The sequence below is a fragment of the Rhineura floridana genome, chromosome 1, assembly GCF_030035675.1.
Source record: "Rhineura floridana isolate rRhiFlo1 chromosome 1, rRhiFlo1.hap2, whole genome shotgun sequence".
Lineage (NCBI taxonomy): Eukaryota > Metazoa > Chordata > Lepidosauria > Squamata > Rhineuridae > Rhineura > Rhineura floridana.
In genome coordinates, this window is record NC_084480.1 from 300511898 (window position 1) to 300533360 (window position 21463).

The 21463-nt window shown below is 43.3% G+C and overlaps 1 protein-coding gene across 5 annotated transcripts in view; it reads right to left on the reverse strand.

The window, feature by feature from the left end:
- TAF2 (TATA-box binding protein associated factor 2) overlaps nt 1–15464 on the reverse strand; it is a 78506-nt gene extending 63042 nt beyond the window's left edge. For 3 of the 5 annotated variants that reach the window (XM_061605703.1, XM_061605713.1, XM_061605675.1), the window contains exons 1-4: nt 15098–15439; nt 14516–14589; nt 13401–13454; nt 9259–9419 (exon numbers count right to left, since the gene is read on the reverse strand). In XM_061605703.1, the coding sequence (XP_061461687.1) occupies nt 9259–9419; nt 13401–13454; nt 14516–14572 (272 nt within the window). In that variant the 5' untranslated portion in view covers nt 14573–14589; nt 15098–15439. The other 2 variants (XM_061605694.1, XM_061605684.1) reach the window with 2 other exon arrangements.
- Between the last annotated feature and the right edge of the window lie 5999 nt (nt 15465–21463).

Consider the following 21463-nt stretch of genomic DNA (forward strand, 5'->3'; position numbering starts at 1 on the left):
CTACACAAATCCAAAGCCAGCCACAATAATTACTGAAAGTTAGAAGATACAGGACAGACAAAAGAAAATTCTTCTTCACACAGTGCATAGTTAAGCTATGGAATTTGCTCCCATAAGAGGCAGTGATGGCTACCAACTAGGATGGCTTTAAAAGAGGATTAGACAAATACATGGAGGATAAGGCTATCAATGGCTATTAGCCATGATGGCTATTAGCCATGATGGCTATGCTCTCCCTCCATGGTCAGAGGGATTATGCTTCAGATACCAGTTGCTGGAAACCACAGGAGAGGAGGGTGCTCTTTGCCCTCAGGTCTTGCTTGAGGGCCTCCCATGGGCAACTGGCTGACCACTGTGACAACAGGATACTGGGCTAGATGAGCCACTGGTCTGATCCAGCAGGCTCTTACATTCTTAACAAGGCCATTACTTCTTTAAAACCTTTGGGCTCAGACCCTGGTGAGTCTCCAGCAGAAGGCAGCTGCAGTTATTCCTCATGGCACATTTTCATCATACACTCTTGGGGTTGTATTTAATAAGTCCTACTCAGAGTAGACCCAATCAAATCAATAAACCTAACTTGGTCATGTCTGTTAACTTCAGTGGGTCTATTCTGAGTTGGACTAGTATTGTACACCACGCTTGGTACAGAGACAATCAGCAACTCTGAATATTTGTGATGAGGCATAAAGGAAGTCACAAACACTGAGGCAAACAGTTATTTAGTACTTCAGAGGCATAGAATGTCAGTACACTGTTCCCAGTGATGAACCTTCACAAGAAGGTGTGCCGCTGCATTCTATATCTTCTTCAAAACAGTCTTCAAGGGCAACCCAGTACAGAACACATTACAGAAGTCCAGCTGCAAATGACTTTTTGTAGTTATAAAAGAGTCACAGCAGCCCTAGCTGAGAGTGAAAAGCATGTCAGACCACTACAGATACAGACGTTGCCTCACTGGATTCTAGCGTAACTGAAGGCCAACTTGTGAAACCACAGAAAGCTGCGCCTCATAATGGGATGGATCCTTTTTTCTCCTCTCCTGCCCCCTGGCGCCAACACGTAACATGCCTGCCAGTTAGACTTCTTAGAATACAGCTTCCTAAGCCTCTAAGTCCACAAGCAGGACCTGAGCACAAAAGCATTCTTCCCACTTGATTCCCAGCAACTGGTATTCATACTGTCTCTGACAGCAGCCACTGACAGTAGCCTTATCCTCCAGGAATTTGTCTAATCTTCTTTTAAAGCTACCCAAGTTGGTGGACATCACTAAAACTAGTGGGAGTGAATTCCACAGTTTAACTATGCACTGTGTGAAGTACTTTCTTTTGTCTATCCTGAATCTTCCAACCTTCAGTCTTGGAGCTCTGAGAGAGGGAGAAAAACCTCCCCCTATCCATTTTCTCCACACCATGCATAATTTTACACACCTCTATCATGCTCCCAGCACTCACCTTTTTTCTAAACTAAAAAGCCTAACTGTTTTAATCTTTCCTTGTAGGGGAGTTGCTCCAACCACCTAATCATTTTGGTTGTCCTTTTCTGAACCTTTTTCAACCTCTACAATATCCTTTTTAAAGTGAGGTGACCAGAACTATACACAGAATGCCACGTGTGGTCTCACCATAGATTTTTATAACGGCATCAATTAAGATATTTCAGTTCTTTTCCTGCTGATCTCTAACATGGAATTCATAGCTGCCACACACTGGGTTGACATCTTCGTTGAACTATACAACCCCAAGATCTCATTCCTCATCAGTAGGGCTGTGCACTGGATTTGGCTGAGTCCCGAGCCAAATCAGGCCTATACAGAGGTACTCAGGTATAGGACATGTTGGGTTCAGACAGCCACGGATTGCTCCAGGTCAGGTTGGATGACTATCCAGAGCAATCCATAGCTATGAGGGAGCAGGGCATCAGGCAAGGAGGAGAGCCAGGCAGGGCCAGAAAACCTCACGAAAAAGGCCAAGACCTACCTCTGTTGCTTGGCTGTGTCTTACAGAAAAGGTAGGCCCAACTTCCTGCCTGCCTGATGACTTCCTCCACAAGCATATGCCCAGGATTAATCCCTCGGTAATTCTGCAGCACATAGGTGATGCTCTGCAAGTGTCTTTCCTAAAGGAAATTGCTTGCTGAGCATCACCCCTGCAGAATTGAGGGGTCGACTCTGCAGGGTGCGGGTAATGCTCCGCAAGTGGCTTTCTTTGCAGAGCCTCACTTGCACAGGGATGCTCCCTCTGCTGATCATCTGTTCAACAGAAGGACTGATTCTGCAGAGTGCTGCTATGTCTTCCCCCATCAATGCCTTCACTGAGGCATTGTGGAGCGGAAGGCATTGCAGTACCCTGTGGAACTGACCCCCATCTCAGTCAGGGGGTAGAGACACAACATTTCCTTCCCCCACCTTTCTCCTGGCTAATTATGGATTTAAACCCCTATTTAAACATTAGCCCTGCCCCCAAACCTATTTGGGACCAGATCTGGGGCAGGGTTGGTCAGTCTGATGTCCCCCAGATCAGAGGCACGGGGTGGACGAAGGGGCTGTGCATAGCCCTACTCATCAATCACTGCTAACTCAAACCCCATCACTCTATATGTGAAATTAGGATTTCTTGCCCCAATGTGCATCACTTTACACTGGCTTAAGTTCGCACTGCATTGGCCATTTTACTACCCATTCACTCAGTTTAGACCTTGTTGTATCATGAAAATGTAAATGTACTGCCTTCAAGTCGATTCCGACTTATGGTGACCCTACGAAATAGGTTTTCATGAGGCTGAGAGGCAGTGACTGGCCCAAGGTCACCCAGTGAGCTTCATGGCTGTGTGGGGATTTGAACCCTGGTCTCCCAGGTCATAGTCCAACACCTTAACCACTACACCACACTGGCACCACCCAATTTGGAGAGGTTCTTTAAGGAGCTCTGGGTAACCCCTTTTTGTTTGAATTACAGTAAATGCTGTCTGATTATCTGTACACTTAATTATTTCCAGAATCAGACCCAAGCCCAGCAAAAATAAACCATCCATAAAGCAGTTGTTAATTTGTGACTTGTCCTAATGGTGTTTTCATATTTAAATCTTTTAGTGATTATGGCATGTAATGAGCACCAGAAATAATAATTAACACAAGACTCAACTTCAATATTAATTTCAGGGATGCTCTCATTTCAACTTTAAAGTAAAAATGATACAGGAACTTTCTGCTCCTGATTATCGCCAAAGGACAGCTTTCCAAAATCTCTGTATCTAGAAGGAACTTATGGTTATATATTAAAATACCAGTGCATTCACAGACAGAAACCGGCCATATTTTATGTAATGAATGGTGGACTCCTTAAAATAGAGGCTAATATTTCACAGAAATCCTTATTTATTTTGTTCTCTTTTTCACATGTGGATAGGTCCCGTTCAGATATGTGACTCACTGTAGGAGGAATCATGGTGGATGAGGTATCTTACAGATATGCTTACTTGTCTATACAAATAGCAGTGACTGGGTAATGGAGATATGGACTTATATCCTTTTGCCCTATATGCATTTATATTTAACACGAAAGGCCTGTGGGGTCTCCTGATTCTGATGATCCAAGTCTAACTTAAAATTAGCACAAGCCTGTTAGAAACACCTTACAGAATGCCAGAACTGGGAGTTTGTTAGGCACATGCAGGGTTTTGTTGTTGTTATATGCCTTCAAGTCGATTACGACTTATGGCGACCCTATGAATAAGCGACCTCCAATAGCAACATGCAGTTTTACTATGTATAAAAATCAGAACGCACTTTAGAATACTGTTTGCCAAGCGAGATTCTTCTCTCTTAGCTTTCGTTGTGACAAAACCAAAAACCTTTCCTCATACTTACACCGATTTTAGAAAGAAACATAGTTAATCTAGACTATTCCTATCATTTCAGCTAGTTAAACCAGTTGCAGATTCTTCCACTAAACTGTTAATATGCTAGTCAGCAGAATGCTTTGTTTGGGCTTCTTACTCAAAAATATGCTTATACAGTAGGGCCCCACTCATACAGCGAAAACCGCCCAAAAGTAGATCAGCTATAGCGCGGGGGTCTGGAACCGAGAGCGCTACAGCTGATCTTCCCCTCCTCCAGCATGATCAAATCGAGTGCGGGAATCTGATTGCACCAGAAGAGGAGATCAGCTGTAGCGCTCTACAGCTGATCTTCCCCTCCTCCAGTGAGATCAGCTGGAGAGCTCCAGCCCCCTCCAGCTGATCGCCCTGCTGGTGCCGTATTAGCGGAACGCCAAAAAGTGGGGCGCCGAGAAGCAGGGCCCTACTGTATGTGAATTTTTGTGCTCAGAGTTGATTGTTTCTTGTAAGCTCAGATATGTAATGTTAAGATGTATCCCGAATGGCAACTCATGCTATCGCAAACCAGGATATAAGCGGATGCCAGACACATGAGAAAGTGTACACCAACTTCCTGCACAACAACAGCATGCTCTGAATAAAGCCAACAAAGCTTTATTTGTACAATCCAAAGTCTCTGTCTATGTGCTTGGTGGCATGTGTCTCCTTTTTATACAGGAGGGTACTAAGTAACTGGAAGTCAGGTAGCCTACAGGAACCTGCAGTGTGAGAATGTGTCATCCTTCCCAAGAGTGTCCAGTAAAAACAATACTGAGCATTTATATAACATCCCCCCCCCCCAAGTACTCAGAGGACTTCACATACTTTTCCTCGGTAATCTTTCCAACAACCCTGGAAGACAAGCCAATTATTATCATTCTCATATTACAGACCGAGGCTGCAATCTGAAACACACTTAATCGCAACCACATCCAATTGAAATCAATGTAATATCCTTCAGTATGGCTGGGATCAGGCTGTGAGAAATCAATGCATGCCGAGCAAGTTCATTGGCGATCTGCGATCTGAACCTGGCTTATCCAGGTTACAGTTACAGACACACTTGGATGAAGCGGATTATTTGGATCCATTCCAATCGGGCTTCAGGACTGGTCATGGAACTGAAACAGCCTTGGTCGCTCTGGTGGATGATATGAGGAGGGCATTGGATAGGGGAGAATATACCTTCCTCGTCCTCCTAGATCTCTCAGCGGCTTTTGATACCGTTGACCACGGTATCCTGTTAAATCGCCTAGAGGGATTGGGAATGGGGGGCACTGTTTTACAGTGGTTCCGTTCCTATCTCTCAGGTAGGTACCAATGGGTGGCAGTGGGGGATGAGGTTTCAGACCCTTGGCCCCTCACTTGTGGAGTGCCACAGGGTTCTATCCTCTCCCCCATGCTATTTAACATCTATGTGAAGCCGCTGGGAGCTATCATCAGGAGTTTTGGGCTGCAGTGTCATCAATATGCCGATGACACTCAGCTCTACCTCTCCTTTAAGTCCTCACCAGAGTTGGCTGTGGAAACCATGTCCAAGTGCCTGGAGTCCGTAAGTGGATGGATGGGCAAGAAAAGGCTGAAGCTTAACCCTGACAAGACCGAGGTGTTGCTTGTGGGTGACAAGAGAAGGTTGGGAAACATCGACTTGGTCCTTAATGGGGTAAGATTGCCCCTGAAGGACCAGGTCCGCAGCCTAGGGGTCATTCTTGACTCCCAGCTGTCCATGGAGGCTCAGGTTTCAGCAGTGAGCCAGGCAGCTTGGTATCAATTACATCTGATACAGAGGCTACGACCCTACCTTCCTGTACATATGCTCCCGCAGGAGATACATGCTCTGGTCTCCTCTCGCTTGGACTACTGTAATGCGCTCTATGTGGGGTTACCCTTGAAAACAGTCCGGAAACTGCAGCTGGTACAGAATGCGGCGGCACGCTTGATTAAGCATAGCCGTCGCCGGGACCATATTACCCCAGTGTTAGTAGATCTACACTGGTTATCAGTGGTTTTCCCGGCTCAATTCAAGGTGTTGGTGTTGACCTTTAAAACCCTAAACGGTTTCGGCCCAGTTTATCTGAAGGACCGCCTCCAGCATCATCAACTAAGCCGCCTTACAAGATCAGCCACCCAGGACCTCCTCTCAGTCCCACCAGTCAAAACAGCTAGGGTGGTGCGGACCAGGGAGAGGGCGTTCTCAGTGGTGGCCCCCACTCTCTGGAACTCTCTCCCTTATGATCTTCGACATGCTTCCTCCCTGACAGGTTTCCGCCGAGCTTTAAAGACCTGGCTCTTCAGGCAGGCCTATAATTTCGGGATGGATTAGCTTTTTGCTATACTAATCAGATGTTGTGATATCAGTTGTACTGTATATTGTAAATTGTATTTTATATATTGTATATTGTGTTTTAACTGTTGTTGTAAGTCGCCTAGAGTGTCCGTAAAGTCGGACAGATAGGCGACTAACAAATAAAATTTATTATTATTATTATTATCCAGCTCACAGTCTACCACCAACTCTCAATAGTTTCCAATGGAGGAGTGCAGCAGCAAAAAGAGAAACCAATGAATTCAACAGACAGTGTGGCTTAGAATTCAAGTTTTTACGTTGTTGGGCTGCCAGCTCCCATCAGCCCCCGTCAGCATGGCCAGTGGCCAGGGATGATGGGAGTTGTAGGCCAGCAACACCTGAAGGGCCACAGGTGCCCCTCACCTCGTGTAACATAACACAATTATTGTAAATTTTAATATGGGGCGGTATATAAATGTAATAAATAAATACATTCCAAACAGCAACTCACAGCCACCTGCGTAACTGTGGCAGGCACATATTAAAGTGTCAAAGGTGAAAAGGAAACTTGACAGAGTGCAGATAAGCTCTGACTAACCACATGAGAGCTCCTTAACAGCCACCGATACACACTTCATGTCTGTCCATGTGGCAAGTAATGCAAAGGCCCCAATTCCCAACCCCAAATCACCTACTCCTGGAGAAGTGGTGCAACTTGCGTGATTACCTGGAGCAAAGCTCTAGTGAGAAGCAGCCTAATGAAAAACAAAATTAACCCTTCCATAAATGTTTTTTTAAAAAAATGCACAGTGGGGAAGAAGAGCACAGAAATAGAACAGAAGTCTGACGGAGCTCAGCCAAGAAAAGAAAAGGGGGAAGCACTACTGATAACAGGGAAAAAAAACCTGGGAGCTTGGGTAAATGTTATACTCATCATTTGGAAAGTAGCCATAGTTAACAGGCTGAGTTAACCTCAAAATCGTGAAAGTTAATGTGGTAGCACATGGTTGACGTGCAGAACATATCAGGTTCAATCTGAGACCAAGAATTCCATTCTGTGTCCTCTTGCTACCAAACTTTAAGGCACTGATGGGAATAATCAATAGGGTATCGTCAGTATATTGAAGATACTGAACACAAGTGGTGCTCAGGTGGTGCAGAGGTGATGGTAGTCTCTAAAGAAGGGATGGAGAATTGAATCTGGCCTGTGGGAAGAATCCCAACGTCCCCCAACCAGGTGGCAGGGCCTCCCAATCATCTGCCATGACCATGATGTCAGGTAAAGATTTTCCTATGCCCACTCATGGTTTGAAATCAAACCATGTGGGTAAAGGAAGCATGGTCTGCAGCAACTAATTGGCAGTGGCACAAACCCCACTTTCTTTCAAACCATGCAGGCAAAGGAAAGACCAAGCCCCGCAGGGAAACCTAAGTACCATACAGCAAGTCCTACTTTGAGCAGGGATCAGCTGCCAATTGGGAACTCAGTAGTGCAGCCAACCCCAGCGGGGCTTGCTATCAGTGCCCATCAACAGTGACAGCAAGCCTTGCTTGCCAAGGAACTATCAGGACCACACTTTAAGGCTAATAGTTCTTTTGCAGCTATATCTTTACCTATTCCACACCTGACGTCACATATTGTGTCAGCTGTGAGGCAGGTGGGCATACTTTGGGGACATACAGCCTCAAGCTTAATTTGGGCTGTGGGCCAGAGGTTCCCACTGTCGTTCTAAGGTATGCAGAATATAGACATAGCTATCTTGATGTCTCAAGTACAGTACTGTGAAGTTCAAAAAATTACGCTCACCTGTAAAATTTGGCACCTATTGTGGATTTCTCATTGTCTGGAATCAGCAGTTTAATGAACTACACCGAGGCTGTAAGAATGTATGGCATGTGCTGCCTGAAGCTTTTCTGCACCATGTGGACCGTCGGTCAGTTAAAAGAAATTTAACTGACTGAATTAAATTTAAATAAACTTGCATATTCCCCAAACCTCAATGTAGTCACATTTTGAAAATGCTGCAGGAAGTGTACGATTTTAGTAAACTCTTGCAACTTAATAAACGAGTGCTACCACACATCATTCAAAGGCCATCATTAAGACTGTCTGTCATTCCGTTACTGTAACACATGAAAACCAAAGCAGATAAAAAATAAACAAGTGTGCAGCCTTATCAATTAAACTAGGCAGCACCGATTATTCAACCAAAGCTTTAAATGACACAACGACCAACAACATTGACTGAAGTTTGCACCCCTAGTTTGTTTTTGATGTTTTGTAGCCAAGATCAAAATTTCCAAGTTCTATGACAAAACCTCAGCCCTCTTCAGGCATTAATTCTCCTTGTGTGAAAAAAAATCACTGGAGCAGGGGAAGTGCTGTCAAGTCCTGTCCCGTCTGGCACATCCCCTTCCTCTCATTTACAGCACTGCACATTAATGGCTGAAGCTGAGAGACTCCACATGTGAAAGTCTAAGGCTTACAATCCTGCACAATTAGAGATCTAAATTGCATGGGGAGCCTCTGCTTTGTAGACTTTTGCCCTCAAACTCATGGTGACACGCTGGAGGGGAGAGGCTTGGCAGCGCACTTCCCCTTGCATGTTACATGCGACAACCAACATCCTAACATCAGAACTAGTGATGGCCAACAACCAGATGCAAAACTTAGATGACTTTAAAAGAGGATTAAACAGATTTATGGAGAATAAGGCTTTCAATGACTACTAAATACAATATGTGTTCTACCTTCTACTGCCGGAAGCAGTGTGTTTCTGAAAAACAGTAGCTGGGAATTACAAGTGTCACCAGGGCTGTTACGCTTAGGTCCTGCTTGCAAGCTTCTGTGAGACAGGATACTTGTACTAGATCCTTCGGCCTGATTAAAAAGGGCTCTTCTGTTCTCTTGAAAACTTCAGATTTGTGAAATTCTAAGACTTGCCCATCATTACCTCACTTTTGACATCTATTAAATGTACTGATCACTCTTGTGTTTCAACAGCATTCATGATTCAAAGCCCAATTTATATCCTACTACAAAAGCTACTGATAATGATTCCAGATACACTAGCTAGTATGGACTATTTACTTACTGTTTTGACTCATGGTGACAAACTTCCAGCGTGGGATCATTATAAATAAAAGCTGCTTCCAGATCGTTGACTCTCACTCTGTATATCCGACACTGTTTACTGTTCAGCTTGATTCTATTCAGGTTGGCAACTGTGGGAAATATCGTCAGCTCCACATAGCCCTGCATATATTTAAAAGAACATCAGGAACGTACATACAGTATATGTCTTAAAGGGAGAGGTTGAAACTCAAAAGTGATTTGAGTTTTACAAATGTAATTATAGCCTCCAAAGACATTTCTTTTTATACCGACAGAAGTTGGTATCCATACTGGATTTGAAATGGTTTTTACATATGTAGTTGTTTTTATGTTTGTAATGGTTTTTATATATGCAATCGTTTCACGTAAGTTTCTACTGTGTTGTGAAATCACTTGAGATGCCCCATAGGAAGTGATTCATAAATAAAATAAATAAATAACTGAATGGTTAAAAAAAAGACATCAGCATTCCCCAGGATGCTTCTCACCCTGCTTTTTAAAGGCGCACTCTTTCGTGTCAGCAGTGAAAAAGTAACAACAGAAGTGCAGCATGCCCTTCAGTCAATTAAGAAAATCGTACATCCAGCTAGGGTGACCAGATACAAAAGAGGATAGAGGTCTTACACGAGAATTTCAGCAGGTGCAGCTTGTCATTATTAGAACTATTAAAGCAGTGGTCACAACCTGTGGCCCTCCAGATGTTCTTGAACTCCAGCTCCCATCAGCCTCAGCTAGCATGGCCAATGATCAAGGAAGGGAGGAATACTGCATGTACAGGAGCCCTCTCTTCTTTTGCATCTGCCCCCCCAAAAAAAATACACACAAGGATCCATGTTCTCCTTTAAAGAGACAAGCGTGTACATTGCTGCTCTTTTCACATAACTTGTGATACATCTTTGGCTCAAAACAAAAAAAGGACTAGTACTTCCAAGCAGCAGCTACAAGAGCACACATGATGACTCAAGATATGACAAACAGCATTGTATAGTCTTAGGAACACAGTCCTTTAGGTCACCACTTCTCCCTTTCGTAGCTGTCACACTTTTAATCCCCAGCTCATGGCAGTGTTCATGCAAGAATCCCTTTTATCCTTACAACTACCCTGTGATGTTTTGCCCAAGATTACTGCGGAGTTTCATAACTGAAACCATGTCTCTTTGATCCAAGCGCATCACTATCTATCACACCACACCCATTTTCCCTTTTACCATTGACCCTGTGCTGTTTTTGCTTCTTCGGTACCTACCAGTGCTCCTGTTATAGGCGTGTTTCCTTGTGAAACAAGAAGTGCCGTTGTATGCGACTGTGTATGTACGCAGCATCATAAGAAAATATGGCTGCTGAAATGGGGGCAGCAGATGTCCGCATTCCTTACAGCAATGGATTAGCTGGCCTGTCTACTTGACAATTGAACTGATAGGCAAAGCAATCCAAAGTGGAGCTGGAGAGGAATGGAACGGTGGATTCACAGCCACATCCCAAAACCTGCCTGCACAGATGGTGGGGCATGCTTTTTTTTTTAACTGGAGGTCCATTGGCTGTTGATCAAGCGGACCCAAAGCCACCCCTGCCCCCAACACACAAATGTCCCTTCAAAGCTTTCCACCTACTGTCAGCATTAGTCTTCTGCCCACCTCTGCTGCAAGCGCAGCCTCCAATCACTGGCATTGTTCCTCTCTGCCAACAGAGAGGCATCAGTCCACCAAACTAATGTCCTCCAGCCATCAACATTTGGGGGCAGTGAGCATGAGCTCTTACACGGGGCAACATAATTACATATGCGTGTGTAGAATAACTGATGCATTTTAGAGGGCCTTTTTACTATCATCTTTTACATCAGGAACTCCACAGCTTTTACCACTGCAAGCTTCATCCATGTTACTGGAGAAGCTATGCAGGTGCTGCAGCTCCTCCACAGGTAATGTCAAAGTATAACAATGAACAACGGAAGGCAAGATCACAATCACATCAAAGTGAGTACACGTCCTTCACTCCAACTTTTTTTAAAAAAGAACACTAACGTAAATATTTAGTCCTTCCCCATCATAACCAAGACAAACAACAGACACAACTTGTTTGGTGGCAATCATTCATCCAAAGCCTGGGGGTAAGCACATAAAAACAGAGCATGTGGACTATATTAAAGGTTCCTGGGAACACAAAAGCTCATGAAAAACAGGACAATGTACCAGTGAAACTCATCACTCTTAATCAACACAAGGTGGAAGAATGCAGCTGTTCATGTTCCATTGCCCTCTCTAGGATAGAAGGAGATATCTTGTAGTCTTCTTCCCTGTCTTTGTAAATGTGAGGTCTGACTACTGCAATGTAATCTCTTCAGACTGCCCATCAACAGCATTCAGAACACAGCAGCCTATCCTCTAACCAAGTGTGGAAAAAATCAGCATATAAGACCTGTGCTGAGCAAAACTGCACCCTCTGCCAATAAGCTTCTGAGTGCAATTAAATGGAATGGCATCTTTAATATCACTCATAAGCTACCAACAATTTGTAGGAAGTAGAATGGTTTCCCTCCAATTACCTTGGTCTTTCATATCTTATGGAACACTTTCCTGCAAGAGCCAACCAGGCTGTTGAAATCACCCAAGAAAGTCCTGTTCCAAAACCCAACTATCTGCAGTATCAAAAATACCAGAATCTGAAACAAGATTTCTTCACAATAGCTCTGGAGTTGTGGAACTCCCTCCAAACAGAAACCCACCTGAGCCTCCCTGTGGCAGCTTTTGGAAAAGACCACAGGCCTTTCTTTTTTAAGAGGGCATTACATGTTATCAATTAAGTGTAGTTTATTGTTTTGTTTTTATGATGTATTCTGAAGATTTTATTTTTCAGAAATAAATTTTGCAGTTCACTATCCTTAAGCAAATAAATAACTGATGTGAAAATACAAAGTTCTATGTACAACTGGGTTTAATTTTTATAATATCTGAATGGTTTATGATGCCTAATCTATCCTTGAAGTCTTGGAGAAGAAGTGTTCTCTGACACTTCTTAGGAGCGGCTTTTTTTGGATCTACAAACAATTCATGTCCTACTGTTGTGACTGCAATAATTTTATCAAGTTTCAGCTCAGGGTAAATTCTCACTAAAGTCACTTTATGTAGCATGAAACTTTGAGCACTCCTACCAGTAACCTATAACATTACCACTAAGCAGGCCTGCAGTGACAAAGAACATAAGGATAGGCATCTAAAGAAAGGGATAACACTCCTCTAGAATACTCTTCTGGCCATTTTAAATATTACAGCAGAAATGTGATGCTGTTTGTCACAAACTGGGAAGCAGAGAAATACATGGAGAGAAGAAAAGTAGCACAGTTAAACCAACTATAAAAGCAAATCCCTTAACAGCCATAAAAGAGTAGAGGCTTCTGATGTAGCCTTTCAATATGTCAACTGAATAAGAACACAGGACACTGACTTCTACCAGGGCCACATTCACACCAGACATTTATTCCACTTTAAACAGCCATGGCTTCCCCCAAAGAATCCTGGGAAGTGTAGTTGGTAAAGGGTGCTGAGAGATGCGAGGAGACTCCTGTTCCCCTCACAGAGCTACAATTCCCAGAATTCTCTGGGAAGAGGAAATGACGGTTAAACCACTCCAGCAAATTGTAGCTCTGTAAAGAGGAGTCTCCTAACAACTCCCAGCACGCTTCACAAACTATACTTCTCAAGATTCTTTGTGGGGCGTGGAATACTTTGTTAAAAGTGGAATAATAGTGGAAGAAATGTATGGTGTGAATGTGGCTCAGGTTATGCTATTTGCCTATCCAGCCCAGGATATTCTACTCCTGGTGTAGGGAACCTTTGGCCCTCCAGATGTTGCTGAACTATAACTCCCATCAATCTCAGCAAGTATGGCCAATGGGCAAGGATGATGGAGTTGTAGTTCAGCAACATGTAGAAAGGACCAAAGATTTGCCACACCAGGCCTATTCCAACTAGCAGCTGCTTTCCTGGGTCTCAGGAAGAGGCCTTTCCCATCACCTGCTAACCGAACCTTGTAGCTGGAGATGCCAGAGATTGAACCTGGGATCCTTTGTACATAAAGCATGTGCTCTTCCCCTGAGCTATGGTCCCATCCCCTAAATATACTTACAACAACAGATTTTCTCTGGAAATTTATATTGTTGATACACACCACCTGGTGGGTTGTGCTGGGGAAAGGAAGAAAGAAAGTTTCAAAATAAGGATCTTGACAAATATAAACTTGCAGAAAACTAGAAAATAAGTTAGTAGCCCATCTCTCTATCTGCACTCCTGTGTCACATAATAATTTTAGACATGGGCCATTCTGGATACTTCCTTGGAAATAATTATCATTCACCCTCCATAAGAGACCAATTAAGGCTAAACATTAATTTTCAGTACTCATGTTCACACGGGCTCCTACTGGGAGAAAAGCTGGAATATAAATCTAATAAATCTAATAAATAATGTTTTTTTTAAAAAAGCTGGTATCAAGTAAGTATCACCTATGTGTCAATATACACCACATTCAATACTGAAATAAATACTGAAGATTCCAATCCTAATCATCCACTACAATCACACATTTCTTGCATTATCTAGTTTGGGCCCCTCTGTCCTCAATAGTTCTTAACTCAGTTGCCACTTCACATCGCAATTAGCTGTTGCAAAAAACAAACCCGAGTAAATTTCAAGCATATTCTACATCAAAAGTATTGACGTCACTGCAACATCATAATACATGTGAGAACTAGTTAAACTGACATACTACTCAAACCGAGAAAATAAAAGGTTCCTGTAGAACCTCACATTGTTAAGAGCAATCTACCTAAAAATATTCTAATTCAACTTCTTTGTGGATCATGCTGTATGATACTCTCAGGATCCATGCTCCTTTTGATAGAGAACTAAGGTTGCAATCATAACCACACTTACCTGAGAGTACACCCCATTAAATTCAACAGGATTTCCTTCCAAGTACAAATGGTTTGGATTGCACTGTACATGTTTACATGTATCAGAAAGAAATAAAAAATGCAGTCTACACCATTTTAATGGAATTGATTTATACTATATAACTGCTTGCCGAAATACCACTTCAATGGCTCTCGTCTCCTCACCACATTTATTTTTACAACCAGCAACTGGGTACTTATTCAGCACCAAGGGCCTATAGGCCTATATCTTCACAGTTAAAAAAAAATAACCTATGGTAATAAGAAAAGAAACAGTAACAGATACTTATAATTTATAAGGTCTTGGGCTCTCAAATCCCTTGTCTCCTTTCTTCCTGTTCATCATAAGTAGCAGCGCCGAACCTTGGTGAAAATCAAATACACATCATCACCACCATCCTCATTATGAGTCCTTTGCAAGGTACTTTTAATACTTTCTTTCTTGACAAATTTCTTGTTAAAGATCTTTCACCAGAAAATCTCAGAACAGTTCGAAGAGATGTCCAAAGAGGCAACATTACCCATAAAACAAATACTATACAGTCTTCAGAGTGGGAATACTTCAGATTTAGGGAGATCTGATTTACTAATACTGATCTGTTAAATTAGGAGATTTATGCATTATACTCAGTGTCTGTGGTGCAACCTACTGAAACTTACTAAAGCAGGGGACTCGTAACTGGAAAGAGAGCTTCTTCTAGATATGTTAAAGGATGACAACTTCTGGAGCTCCTAGAGATTCTCTCTAAGAGTTGGCAAAACAAACTAGGAGCATCTTTTTTGTGGGAATTTAACTATGTAATGCAAAAAGAGCTTTCTGACTTGTATTTGTTAAAAAAGCGACAGCAGCTTCTGCACGTTTTTGACTAACCTGAAGATGTGCTTTTAGAAATGAATATGGTTTATATCTGGAGGAAAGAATCCTAATAACAATCTATATGTAATCCTCTTGATTAGGGAAGGACAGGAAGCATCTGGACCAACTAGGGGGTATGACTGCCGTTGAGCCTCCCAGGATAATCCTACCGCCTTCTAAAGTTAGGCTCACTATTGGAGCCTCCAGAACAATGACAGGTTATCAGGTCCGCTTCTAAAGGGCGGCCAGGTGGGACACTGGCTGAGGGCTCCTGCGCTCCCCTTCCGCAATCCGCGGCAGAGTTGCTGCCGCGGATAGCAGGACAGGAGCTTCGGAGCCGCCCGCCATTTCTACACTTCACCTACCTTTCTCTATGCTGTTTTTTGTGGCTGCGCGCGTTGCGCGCGCAGGTTTGCCATCAACCAAGATGGCGGCCGAGGTTTCCCTAAGGGGCTGAAGCCTCTGCCGCCATCTTGGTTGATGGCAGCAATGCACACATGTAGCACGCATACGTGCCATCAACCAAGATGACGGCAGAGGCTTCAGCCCCTTAGGGAAACCTCGGCCGCCATCTTGGTTGATGGCAAACCCGCCAGCCGAAAAAACAGCTCAGAGAAAGGTAAGTAGAGCGGGGGAATGGCAGGCGGCTTGGGATCTCCCGCCCTGCGATGCGCGGTACCAATCCTGCCGCGAATCGCAGAAGGGGAGTGCTGGGGCCCGGGGCAGGCTAATGCCAGCCCAGGGACCAAGTTAAAGATCCAGTTAAGCCTCAGGAAGCCCATAGTTTGCACAATGATTGGTGTCTCAGAAAGTATGTACTTTGAGTGTGATAGTCCCAACAATTACATACCTGAGTTGACTGTAGAAGATGAATATCATTAACAGGCTTGGCTCCCCCCCTCCCCATGGTGTTTTGAATAAAAGGTTTTGATCCACTCATAGCTCACAGCCTGTATGCAGAGGTTTCTCATGTGGCTCACTAGAGCCATTTTGTCTCCTCCCTTGCCTGGGGACACACATAGGTAAATGGCTAGCTGCGCTGGCAGAATTAAAGGGCTGTACACACTTCCCAAATCCACATCCAGTCCCTACGTTTGCCTCAGCAGGAGTTCTCACGTTCCAAAATACATGTAAGTTGCATCAGACAGAGGGACAAGAGGCTGGGGATATGGGAGGCTCACAAAGAGTCGCTTAATATGATATACAGGCTAGTGGGGACAAGAACAGGGATCTATCATGTTCTATGGGAATTCTCAATACCCAGGTGCCCATGCTGCATCAACTAGGGCCAAATATTATTTTTGTAAAGTTTCCCAGCTATGGCTTAAATTAGATTTGAAGAAATGGAACTTCTTTGATAGGCATATATGAATATTCCTTGATTTATCTGCTAATATATGGCCTATTAGGGAAAACACAAGATTTCCTTTTTACAAGAGACTTTTACAGGAGAATTAGAAATATATAATAACCTCTTTGAAACTATATTCTCAAGTATAATTACTAATGATTCCAGAATGTAGTCTGGTGAAAATGAAAATGTTCATTTGTTGTTATGTCAACAAGTCGATTTCAACTTATGGCAAACCTATGAATCAGTGACCTCCAATAGCATCTGTTATAAACCACTCTGTTCAGATGTTGTAAGTTCAGGTCTGTGACTTCCTTTATGAAATCAGTCCATCTCTTGTTTGGCCTTCCTCTTTTTTTACTCTCTTCTGTTTTTCCCAGCATTACTGTCTTTTCTAGTGAATCATGTATTCTCATGATGTGTCCAAAGTATGATAACCACAGTTTCATCATATAAGCTAGTGATAGTTCTGGTTTAATTTGTTTTAACACCCAATTATTTGTCTTTTTCACAGTCCATGGTATACATAACGCTCTCCTCCAACACCACATTTCAAACTTTGATTTTTCTCTTACCTGCTTTTTTTCACTGTCCAACTTTCATATCCATACACCATGGTCTGAACGATCCTGACTTTAGTGTTCAGTGATACATTCTTGCATTTGAGGACATTTTCCAGTCTCTCATAGCTGCCCTCCCCAATCCTAGCCTTCTTCTGATTTCTAATGTCTCCATTTTGGTTAATGACTGTGCCAAGGTATTGATAATCCTTGACAAGTTCAATGTCGTTGTTGTCAGCTTTAAAGTTACAGAAATCTTCTGTTGTCATTACTTTAATCTTCTTGATGTTCAGCTATAGTCCTGCTTTTATGCTTTCCCCTTTAACTTTTATCAGCATTCGTTTCAAATCATTACTGGTTTCTGCTAGTAGTATGGTATCGTCTGTATATCTTAAGTTATTTATGTTTCTCCCTCCAGTTTTCACACCTCCTTCATCTTGGTCCAATCCCACTTTCCGTATGATATGTTCTGCATATAGATTAAACAAATAGGGTGATAAAATACACTCATCTCATACCCTTTCCAATTGGGAACCAATCAGTGTCTCCATATTCTGTCCTTACAATAGCCTCTTGTCCAGAGTATAGATGTTGGTACTCTTGGATACATTTACTTCATAATTCAAGAGGTTTTCTGTTTCATATTGTTGCAGCAGATATTAATAAAAACGAATCATTATTTACAGATGTCAAACTGAATTGGTGCTTTTACATGCATACATAAACAGAATGAACAAAAGGTTAGTGACCATCCAACAGAGTGTTAAGGGCACTTAAGCTTGTTGAAATTAATGGTTTTAAATGCGCTTGACTCTGTTAAATTGGTGCCTTTATTTTGATGAAGACAATTCCAAATGGGATGGCATACCTGTGATATAGCAATAATTGTGGTGGTTTGTGTTCCAAATCTGTGTTGCAACAATGTGAGGAAACCTACGCACATAGAGTAGCATATAACTACAGATTTGCAAACCATAGTCCTACAAAGTTAATAAATATAAATAAAGGAATCATGCAACCCAAGCACATGTACTCCATCTATAGGATTTTTACCCAAATAAATGTGTTTTGTATAGGTTTATATAGTGGAAATGGTCTGGATTTTAAAGTCTGTTAGCTTAACCAAACAACTGTTGTTTCTAAAACTCAACTCTTTCCCCACCTGTCTTTCTTCCTTTTATTGTTCATGCTTGTTACTTGTATTGTTACACACTAAAACTTGAAAAACCAATAACTAGGCATAAAAAGGCTGCAAAATAAATTAGGACTTAACCATAATCATACTCCTTGAGCGGGTGGGGAATCTTTGGCCCTCCACAGGTTGCTGACCTGTGCCTCCTATCAGCTCCAACCAGCATAGCCAATGGGCCAGGGATTATGGGACTTGTAGTTCAGCAACACCTGTCCTAGACCCTCCCAGAGAAGAATACTAAGAGTTAATTCCCAGCTTTACCGTTGAAGGCATAAAAAAGACTTATGGCCGCTTTTACCTTTTAATTTTCATGGAGGGAAACTTCCTTTTGACAATAATAATTCTTCAGTGCAAACAGAAGAGTCCTGCTGGGTCAGACTAATGCTCCAGCATCCTGTTTCCCACAATGGCCAGTCAAATGCTTCTGGGAAACACACAAGCAAGGAAATTGACCCAATAGGGTTCTTCCATGATTGCTCCCCAACAACAGAGGCATATTGCCTCAATCTGGAAGTAGCATATAGTCATCATGACTCAGAACTGTTGCTGTACCTCTCCTGCATGATTTTGGCCAAACCCCTAAATGTATATGGCACGTCATAGAGAAACATAAAACAAAAACTAAGCCCACTGTAAATTGTTTTCAAGGCACTTCGAAGGTAAAGTTGCTCAGCAATTTTGATGCCCCATCTGCATCTACTGTAGTCCCCAGAGAGGTGTCCAGTGCAATGCCTGCTGCAACTTCTTGGGATCAGTTTCAGCTGATGTGGCCTGATGATATGGACAAGGTGCTTGCGACAATGCAGCCAGCAACGTGTCCTCTCAACTGTTGCCCTTCTTGGCTTATTAAAGCTTGGCAAGGGGTTATGACTGAGTGGATCCAGGGTGTATTTCTGAGAGGAAGTAGTCCCAGCTGCCCTGAAAGAGGCGGTGATCTGTCCACTCCTGAAAAAGCCCACCCTGGATCCATTGGCTTGTGCTAACTACTGCCCGGTCACAAATGCCCCCTTTTAGGGAAAGTAATTGAGAAGGCTGTGGCCCAGCAATTGCAAGGTTATCTTGACCCATCCCAGTCTGGGTTCAGGCCTGGTTGTGGGACTGAATCACCCTTTGTCACCCCGATTATCTTATCAGCGGAAGTGCAACCCTGTTATTTTTACTTGATCTCTCAGCAGCTTTTGATACTACTGTATTGACCATGGCATCCTTCTGACTAGATGAGATGGGTGTCAGTGGCACTGTTTTACAGTGGTCCCAATCTTATCTGCAGGGTAGTTTTCACAGAATAGCACTGGGTGATTGTCTATTGGCTCCCTAGCATTTGCACTGTGGGATGCCACATGGTACCATCTTGTCCTCAGTGCTGTTTAACATCTATATGAAGCCCTTGGGAGCGGTCATCAGGTTTGGGGCAGGGTGTCAGCAGTATGCTGACGACACCTGGCTCTATTTCTCTGTAACATCTGAATCGGCAGAGGCTGTGAAAGCCCTTGGACCAGTGCCTGGTGGGCTGGATGAGGGCCAATAAACTGAGTCTGGATTCTAGCAAGATGGAGGTGACTGTGACGGTCCTTCCCCGGCTCTCCCTGTCAGGTTCCTACCTGCTCGTGGTTACTGCCTGTCACTAGGCACCACCAGCGACTCCACCAGTCCGGACTGTCCTTTTTTATGGTTTCTCTCCCCGCTCTAGCATAGACCTCACCAGATCCCCCTGCTAGGCAGCACCACCAGTCACGTCCTATAACCCGTATTCCCAGAGACTCTGCCTGAGTCTCTCTCAATCAGGTTACCTCTGTGACTGCGTGCTTAAGCTGTCCCAATCCTTTTGTATCAATGCAGATAATCCTGGTTTGCTCTGAATACTTGTGGTGTTATTCTTCCCTTCCCCGCTGCCACCATTTGTCACTCTTCAGCCTTGGTATTTACCTTACCCTCCCTTCTGGTATGTGAAACTCCAGCCAAGGATCAGGCCTTTGGTAAACCAAATATATTTATTAAATAACAGAGATAACAAGATTTCTTTATAAAGGCACCTAAGCATATGGTTTCATCTATCCCTGAGGTACTGGTCTTAGTATTAATCCGAACTCCACACTCTCCTCACATCCACCAACTCTCCACACAATCTCCTCTCTTAAACCCACCAAAACAACCCACTAACATCCACCTTCCACCTCACATCCACCTTCCACCTCACATCCCCCCAGATTTACCTGACATCCTTCCATTTATACTGTCAGCCATTTTAAACATTCAGCCAATCATCCAGCATTCTACTGCCCATTCACTCCCCCTTCCTCTTTCATTCCACTTACCATGTATCTCCTATACAAACAGCACTTACCATATATACACTAATAGAGGAACATCAGTGACCACCAGTCACGTCCTATAACCAGTATTCCCAGAGACTCTGCCTGAGTCTCTCTCAATCAGGTTACCTCTGTGACTGCGTGCTTAAGCTGTCCCAATCCCTTTGATCTATATAGAATGCATATAATTCTGGGTTGCTCTGGATACTTGTGGTGTTATATTCTTCCCTTCACCGCTGCCAGCAATTGTTACAGTTTCCCTTCAGCCTTGGTAAGTACCTTGCCCTCCCCTCTGGTCTGTATATTCCCCAGCCAAGGATCAGGCCTCCAGTAAACCAAAATAGTGTTTATTAAATATTAGAAATAACAAGATTACTTTATAAAGGCACATAAGCATATGGTTTCATCTATTCCTGTGATACTTGTCTTAGTATTAATCCGAACTCCACACTCTCCCCACATCCACCACCTAACACCCAGCTCCAAACACCTCTCAAACACCTCTAAAACCCACCAACGTCCACCCAGATTCAACTGTCATTCTTCCATTTATACTCTCAGCCATTCAAACGCTCAGCCAATCATCCAGCATTCTACTGCTCATCTACTCCCCCCTCCTCTTTCATTCCACTTACCATGTATCTTCTATACAAACAGCACTTACCATATTTACATTAATACAGGAACATCACAGGTGCTATAGTTGGTGGTTCCTGACTTTGGATAGTTGATCAGTTGCCTGCTTTGGATGGGTAATACTCCCTCTGAAAGAGCAGGTCTGTAATCTGGGGGTGCTCCTGGATCCATCTTTGTTGCTAGAGGACCAGGTGACCTCCGTGGCTAGGAGAGCCTTTTACCAGCTTTGGCTGGTAAGACAGCTGCGGCCATTTCTTGACCAGGATAGCGTGACCATTCCATGCACTGGCAACCTACAGACTGGATTACTGTAATGTGATCTATGTGGGG